The sequence below is a fragment of the Camponotus floridanus genome, unplaced genomic scaffold, assembly GCF_003227725.1.
Source record: "Camponotus floridanus strain SB8 unplaced genomic scaffold, Cflo_v7.5 scaffold16, whole genome shotgun sequence".
NCBI lineage: Eukaryota > Metazoa > Arthropoda > Insecta > Hymenoptera > Formicidae > Camponotus > Camponotus floridanus.
The window spans coordinates 2,603,438-2,611,647 of NW_020229281.1; the positions used below are offsets into that span (position 1 = coordinate 2,603,438).

An 8,210-nucleotide genomic window follows, 5' to 3' on the forward strand; every position below is an offset into this window, starting at 1 on the left:
GCGTATCTACTGTGGAGGGGTGACAGGTGTGAGGACCGTACGTACGTAGCGTTGTGTGTATATGTCTCGTGTGTGTGGTGGCTTGTGACATTACGCGCTTTCCCGCGATATCATCCTATTGTCAATTTACGCGGAATGACGGAGAGTCGCCGATCGGCGACGTCGCCGAGATTCGCCGCTTGACGTCGGCGAAATCCCCCCCTGGGTCGAGCGTGCGCGCGAGGGCGCGCGCGCGCACGTTGATTGGCACGAGACGAGCGTACTATTCCACACTGATATATATACCGCGTGTGCTACTTGGCGCGCGTCTCATTCCACGGTGTGCCGTTTGTATCTTGTTCCGCGATCGGATTTCATTCGGCTGCGACCGAGCTCCTCGCAGGGAAATCATCGTCGTTATCGTTATTGTCATCGTCGTCGTCGTCGTCGTCGTCGCCGCCGCCGTGCGTCAGGAGTCATCGCGATGCCTCTTCTACGCAAACAGCCGTTCCAGCGTCTCTACGTCTCGTCCGACTTTAGGGACGACGACGAGGTGTACCATTGCGAGGTTACCAATGAGATATTCAAGAACTACAAGTGAGTTAAGTTCGCGAGGTGAACCGATTAATCCCCATGATTCTTGCTCGCGACGACGTTGCACTGTCGTGAAACCGGAGGTAGAATATTGCCGTGTTATAGTAGGACGTATTTGTTTATAGCGCGAACTGCAAACTCTTGTTCTATCGCTGCATACAAATTATGCATGCACGTCAATTACCGGAATTAACTTTGTTGGATCGTGTAGGACTTGATAATCCAATCGCGAAGGTTTCACCGAAGGCTTGTTTATAACGAAATTTATGTTGACATTGGTAAAAATCTATTGATGCAGTCTCGGAAATAAGTCCTCTAATTTTATTCAAAAATCGAAAGGAGGATTGTATGTCCCATTTTATTATTTTCTGTCCTGAGCAAAATGGGGCAATCTCTTAATTTCATCTAGTTAGAAAATATATCTGTGTATATCTATATGTTTAAATAAAGATACATTAGATATAAATTAAAGACTAAAATTTCTGTGTCTTATTGTTAGATAAATCGACCTTTTTCGTTGTTTTATAAAAGGTCTGTTTCATAATTTTTTCTTTAAAAATATAATAATGATTAAAAATGATCAAAGTTGTCATATCATTATATTTAAAAACATAATTTAAACAGTTGTTTATTATGTGCATTGATATTATAAAATAAAGGTTTTTTTATTAAATATATATATAAATTATATTAATGTAAACAAATTATTTAATAATTATATTTAATTAACTTATATTTATAAATGTTTTGAAATTTTTTCCTTATAAATTTTTAGATTTATTTCTTTTCTAAATTTATATTTTTTAATATAAATCTTTATAATTAATAAATTAAAATTTCAAATAAAAATATACATAAAAGATTCTTGTATATACTATATACTATGTTATAATATATATTTTATGAATTCTATTACAGTGAATTTTGCGAGCGAATTATTTTGTGCAACTCGCTTATATGGTCATGCAGTATCACAGGCAGAACCAATATGACATTTGAAGAAGCTTTACAATGCGAAGAAAATGCAAAGAAGAGCTTGAAAGAATTTCCAATGGAGGTATAGACATTGTAATTTTGTATAAAATGTGTTAATTAGCATTGTTGAATATGTTTATAAATTATTTCGTATTTTTCAGTTACGAATCCCTATATTATACCTTGCTAGTAAAACGAATAGATCTTCTTTTAATGAAATGGTTGAAGATGTTTTCCAATTTGCGAGAGATCGTTATTTTGTGGGAGAAATGGTAGAGGCTAGCTTTACTGAAGAATCTTGGTGTGATTGTCATGTTCTTCAAGTTATTGTACCTACAGAGCAGCAAATTAAGGCATACATGAATGAAAATGGCAGGTAAATATAATTTAAATTATCTTAATCTTTATTAAATTGTTTGTTCACTATCAATTTTTAGCTTCATTACTGAATATTTTAGGAATCTACAAGAGCAATATTATCATCCACCAGCAAAATTATTTCGTTATGAGGTAGAACAATTAGATTCTGGAGATTCTGATGTCAGCCAACTCATGATAGTAGAAGCATCTCAAGTCAGAAGACAAAAACAACATTATAGCAGAGAACGTAATAAAATATTCCTTCGGCAACTCTGTGAACAAAATGATAGTGGTATATGGATTGTCAAGGTTAATACAGAATATTAAATAATTGTCTAGAAACATTTATACATCCTTATTAAGATGTAATTTTTATTTCATTGTTGTAGGAAAGTGTCTTGGAGAAATATGGAATTAACAAAGTACGTTTTGATACTATTTTTGCTGGCACACTTCCAGATTTTACAGTACGTGTAAAAAAGTCTGTCAAACAGAAACAAGAATCTATAGATAAATTTCTCACTTCAAATATATCAAAACAAAAAACATTCGAAAAATCGGATCCATTGAAAAAAGTTAATGACAGTAGAAAAACGAATGACACGGGGGCAATGAAGAAACATCGAAAACCAAGGTAAAAATTATTCAGAATTTGTTTTAAAGAATTTTGTTCATCTAATATTTTTTAAATGTTTTCAAATATTTATCAACAGAACAAATGGCAAATTTAAAGAAGAACTTAAAGCAAAAGCTTTGGAAGAGAAAGCAAAACGTAAAGCAGAAAGAGCATTGAACAGTGAGCACAAGAAGGAAAAAAAACAAAAGTTAGCAGCTTTGGCTGCATACATGAAGCAGTGGAATAAACCGAGAGAAGATCTCGAATGCGAAGATCTTTGTCCCATTCCTGAACCTACTGTTATTAAATGCAACATCCCAAACGAAAAATTTGGAGACTTTGTTATGATATCAGAATTTCTTGAATTTTTCAATGAAGAATTAGACGTATCGGTATATTTTCCAGGAGGTTTCAATCTCGAATTGTTGGAAAAAATATTATTGACCAAAGAAGCATCTGGTCCTTGGAGTGACCTGTTACAACTGTTATTATCAAATATATTTAAATATCAAACAGGAGAAGATAATGAAATTGATGCTCAAGCATCATCTACCTTGTTGGATGGTATTAGTCCTTATGAAGGTGCATCATCGATGGCAAAAGCAGTAAAACTTGCTACTATAGCTTCTAGATGGTGTACAACTTATCAGGGATGCAAACTATCAGAACTTACATTAGACCACATAACTTTGAGTGAAATTTTGAGACAACATTTATTAAGTTCTGGAGGACGCATAAGCGAAGCAGCTTCTAAGTGGCGATATTCTCAAAAGGGTGTGTATATGTATGATATATATTATTTAATTTATTTAATATTTAATGTTTTTCTTTTATAACATATTATCTGTTGTAGGTGGCTATACAAATTTTGACGAACCAGCGCTCCTTTTGAGAATAAATGATGGTTATCTTTTGCGATTATTAGGTCATCGAAATGTATGCGAACTTGATTTAGATGACAAAATAAAAATCGTTACATGTCTGATCAATCAGTTGCTTACTTTTGCATCAATACGTGATGCAATCGAAGAGCGATATGATAAATTACATCAAGCAAAAAAAGAGTTAAAGTTGTTCTTGCTTGCTGAACAAAAGAAAGAAAAAGAAGAAAAAGAAAAGATGCGGGAACGCGAGAAAGAAGGAAAAGTTGAAGAAGACGAACCAAAATTGAAAAAGATTACGCGTGGCAATTATGAAGAAGAAAAGAAAAAAGAAGAATATGAAAACAAACTTAAAGAATTGCAGCAAGCATCAAGGGATGACAAGATGATGCTTTACCTAGGCTCAGATAGAGCTCATCGAAGATATTGGAGATTTATATCTGTACCAGGTATGTTTCTAAATACATATTTTCATAAAATGTTAAATAGAAATTAAATGGGAGAGATTAAAAATTGAATTAAAAGGAATTAAATTTCTATTGATTATCGATTTTTTTGTAGGATTATTTGTAGAAAATGATGAACGCTGGCCTGGAAGTTGTCTTTCTGAGGGCACTCCACACCACCCAGAATTGCAAGATAAGGAGGCTACGTACGCATATCTAAGAAATAAATTTGAGGATGAATTTAGTGACAAAGAGAACAGTTTCAAAAAATCAAAGAAGTCACCGAAGAAAATTCTGTCTTCGGATAAAAACGGAGTCAAATCGCCACGCAAGGAAACAAATTCTCGAAAGGAATATAAGCAAGATCTCATTAATATTAAAAAGAACTTAGTACTATGTACAGGAGATAAAGATTGTCCTGTTCATTGCAAAAGATCACTGATTACCTGGAGCTTTTATGGAAATGCAGAAGATATACAAGCACTAATAGATAATTTGAGTACAAGGGGGATCAGAGAGAGCGAGCTTAGAAATAATCTTTTGCAAGAGATGGACAATTTGCTTCTTGTTATCAATGATTGTCCTAAATACAGATTAAATCCTGATGTTGTAAGTATATAATTTTGTATAATTAAGTAGATATACCTATATATCTATATACCTATATATTTTCGTACTACATAATTACATGCGATTAAAAGACGTAAAAAATAAATAGATTTTCACGTGTAGTTTTCAGATTCCAATAAAGGTCAGACCAATAAGATGAATAAAAAGAATAAATACGAGAACGCGAATTTGAATTTTCCTTCAGATGTGGCGGTCGACGAAGTAATGGAAATGACGCTGAGAGATCATATTTTAGATTTTGAAGACAAAATCAATGCAGGTTGTTTGGGATCTCTTAAGATTATCGATCGCACAGTCTGGAGAAACGCGATCAATAAAAGAAGTTATGACAAACAATGTGATAAACTGATGTGTGCGGGTAGTGAGATAGACATAGATATACCACCCTCTAATACATTGATAGATAAGATAAAGAACGAATCTAAACATAGTAGACCCGGTACTCCCGATTCCGAAGTCGGAAGTATTAATATAAAGACTTATATAGATCCAGGAATGTACTTAGGTTTACCCAGTGAAGATGAAATGTCTATCGATCAAAAACAACAGGCGGCTATCAAGCAGATGGCTTGTGCTATTTTACAATTGTCTCACGCTATAGAACAAAGATACTTGCAGAGACCGCTCGGACCCGATCAGAAGGATAAGAAATGGTCAGGTGAAGAGGCTCGAGAGAGATGGGAACAATCATTGATAGCGTCGACCAATTGGTCTCAGTTATTCGTTCATTTGAGTACTTTGCATAATAGCGTCGCGTGGCACAGAAGCGCATTGAATGCTCAATGTCGCATATGTCGAAGACGTAGAGACGCGGAGAACATGTTGCTTTGTGATGGATGCAACAGGGGACATCATCTCTATTGTCTAAAGCCAAAACTTAATGTAATTAATAGTTTACATTGATTGATTAGATAGATCGATATTATCATTTCGATCTTATTTATTATTTTGTTTATTTAGGCTGTACCGGCAGGAGATTGGTTTTGCACAGCGTGTAGACCACCGGAGATAAAACTCAAGGAAAAAGCTCAAAAACGGAAAAGATTCGAGGATGAAATTGAGGATGAAGTAATACTGACCAAAGAGACGCGACACAATCGGGCGAAGCGCATACCTCAAAGCGATGATGAAAATGATCAAGAAGACGATGAAGATGATGAAGATAGTGAGGAAGATATGTACGTTATCTTTTTATAATATTAACTTTTATTTTTATTTATTTATTTTTTTTTTTTTTTAATTTTTTAACTTGTGTGTTTTTGATTTTCCTTTTCAGAAATATGCGCCTAGAAAACTTATGCGCATTGTGTAAAAGTGGTGGAAAGGTGATCTCCTGTGACACATGTCCAAACTATTATCATTTAGAATGTGTAGAACCGCCGTTATCGAGAGCTCCTAGAGGAAGATGGTCTTGTTCTAAATGCAAGCCTAGAAGAAGGAATGTAACAAAAGGTAATGGAAGATCTTAAAAATCTTGTTCTTCTTCTTTCTATTATAATTGAAAATTTTTCCAATTTACTGCCTCTTGAAGTTGTAGAAAGATAAAAGTTGTGGTAAGAATATATTAGAAAGTTTCTTAGCGTTAAAATTATGTTAATAGTGAGGGGGCGTGAAAGGGAAAGAGACAAGGAGAGGCTGTGCGCAGCAGCAGCACGCTCTCGCATCCATGGCTTTGCCAAGAGCCTCCTCACTACAGAATCCACAGACTGGGATGGTCTGTATTGTATCCCTCTCTTTTACTGTGTGTATACGTGTGCAGCATCTCCCATTCATGGCTAATTCTTTCTTTTTTTGGAAAGCACTGCACGTTAAAATAATGGGTCTGTTCATTGTTAATTTATCTGGATATTTTTCATAATTTTGTACTATTTTGAAATATATGAACAATAAGGTATTAGAAATCACTCCCTCTATCAATAAGTTTTTAATAATACATCAATAATTATTTCTCTTTTCTATTAAAATTGAAATTTATTGTGTGGACAGACCCTCTAATATAGCATTATACATCCTTATACATATAAATATTTGATTTTATCATGGCAATGAAACTTCTGTTGCTAACTCATATATCATAAAAATGTCAGCTATCAATAGAATTCTTATTTTTTAGCATAGGCTTGTAAATTTAACATTGAATTGAGATAAAAATATAATATGCATTAGTTAAATATAGAACTTTTAAATGTACAGATAGCAGCGCATCAGATGATACCGAACCAAGACAAACACGACGTGCGACAAAAAGGGCTGCCGAAATTGAACACGAGGAAGATAAAAATTCGATCAAGGGATCTATGGCTAAACTGCAAGAATTATTGACCGATATTAGGCATCATAGAGATTCATGGCCGTTTTTGTCGCCCGTCACAAAGGATGAGGTCCCAGATTATCACGATATCATTTCTAATCCGATGGACTTTGGAACAATCAAATACAAACTCGGTAACGGCGATTACGAAACGCTAGATAAATTCTTTAGCGATTGCCAGCTGATTTTTGAAAACTGCAGATTGTACAACAAGGAACATAGTTCTGTTTACAAGTATGTATCAACATTTTTGTTATTTACTTCACACAAGTTCGGATGCCAGAGATTACAATATTAATTAATATGCAGGATAATTAATTTATTTACTTCACGCTATTAACAATAGTACACATACACAGGTACATATATTTTAATTAACATTATACAATTACTAACAACAAAAGAATAAATTAGCATCTCTATATCAGTTTTTGTATCATTTGTATATACTAACAGCTTGACACATAGGTAGTTTTTAAATGATTCAAGTTAAATTGATAGAATATCACAAATATAAATCTACACATATGGTGTTTAGACATATAGTTGGATAAAAAAGAAAAAAATTATTACACAAAATGCTAGATTATATAAAAGATTAGATTATTAAATGTAATTATTTTTGATTATTCAGGAAAGGAATCTCTCTGTTCTTACATCTGTTTATAAAGCTTATAAAGTGCGTTAATTCTGTAACCTTTATATCCCAAATAAGGCTTCGCTGTTGTGTTGATCTTGAAGTAATCTTTGGCCTCCGAACCATTTTAGGAATACATATATAAAGAGCGAGACTATGTTTTGTTAAAAATAGTTACGTGTACAGTGCAGGTATGCGATTACGCAAGTACTTTGAGAAGCGCTGCAAGGAATTAAGTTTGAATTTCAATGAACTTTCCCAAGAATCCAAAGTTAAGAGAGCAAGATTTGACGAAGATAATGAAGAAAATTGCACATCGGATAGCGAGGACGAAAGCGAAGCACAGAAGAGAAGATAGAATAAAAAAGATATATATATACTTTAGCATAGAGTGCATACTCGTGAGATTAAAAAGTCTGGTGCCGCTCAAGAAGTTTATATATATTTTGAACTTAACATATGGACTTACATACCGATAATCGATCACGAGCGGTATACAGACTCAGTATGTAGCTCAAAATATTTTATAAATTAAATACTTTTTTTCACAGTGAGAAATGAGAAATTATATTGATAATAACTCATGGAATAGTACAACTGAATGAAAATTACTTTGCAAAATCGATGGTATTATATATACTATAATAGTATACAATGATAAAGATCTTTTTTTCTTCTCTAAAGTCGGTTTTTTCGAGGCTTTTTATAATAAAGATGTATGCAGTATTATTTGCAAAAGTGCATATGCATAATAGCACTACATATAATTTTAGATGCATTG

General features: G+C 33.6%; 1 protein-coding gene across 3 annotated transcripts; it reads left to right on the forward strand.

Moving 5' to 3' along the window:
- LOC105255400 (bromodomain adjacent to zinc finger domain protein 1A) lies at positions 1-8,210 on the forward strand. 3 transcript variants are annotated; one of them, XM_011264661.3, is made up of 14 exons: positions 1-576; positions 1,492-1,630; positions 1,710-1,924; positions 2,007-2,217; positions 2,298-2,542; positions 2,622-3,298; positions 3,378-3,854; positions 3,967-4,460; positions 4,584-5,363; positions 5,442-5,659; positions 5,758-5,933; positions 6,082-6,195; positions 6,675-7,026; positions 7,616-8,210. In XM_011264661.3, the coding sequence occupies exons 1-14, from the start codon at positions 464-466 to the stop codon at positions 7,785-7,787; spliced, it is 4,383 nt and encodes a 1,460-aa protein (XP_011262963.1). In that variant the 5' UTR covers positions 1-463; the 3' UTR covers positions 7,788-8,210. The 3 variants fall into 3 exon arrangements, with proteins under 3 accessions (XP_011262963.1, XP_011262964.1, XP_011262961.1); XM_011264659.3 differs by having other exon boundaries at positions 464-576; positions 7,604-8,210; XM_011264662.3 differs by lacking the exon at positions 6,082-6,195 and having other exon boundaries at positions 7,604-8,210.

Excerpts from the sequence above, each read along its gene's own strand:
- LOC105255400 (XM_011264659.3), top strand. The coding sequence starts at position 464 with ATGCCTCTTCTACGCAAACAGCCGTTCCAGCGTCTCTACGTCTCGTCC. Across the intron at positions 2,543-2,621 it reads AAGAAACATCGAAAACCAAG|AACAAATGGCAAATTTAAAG; the intron begins GTAAAAATTATT and ends ATTTATCAACAG. Across the intron at positions 3,299-3,377 it reads GTGGCGATATTCTCAAAAGG|GTGGCTATACAAATTTTGAC; the intron begins GTGTGTATATGT and ends TATCTGTTGTAG.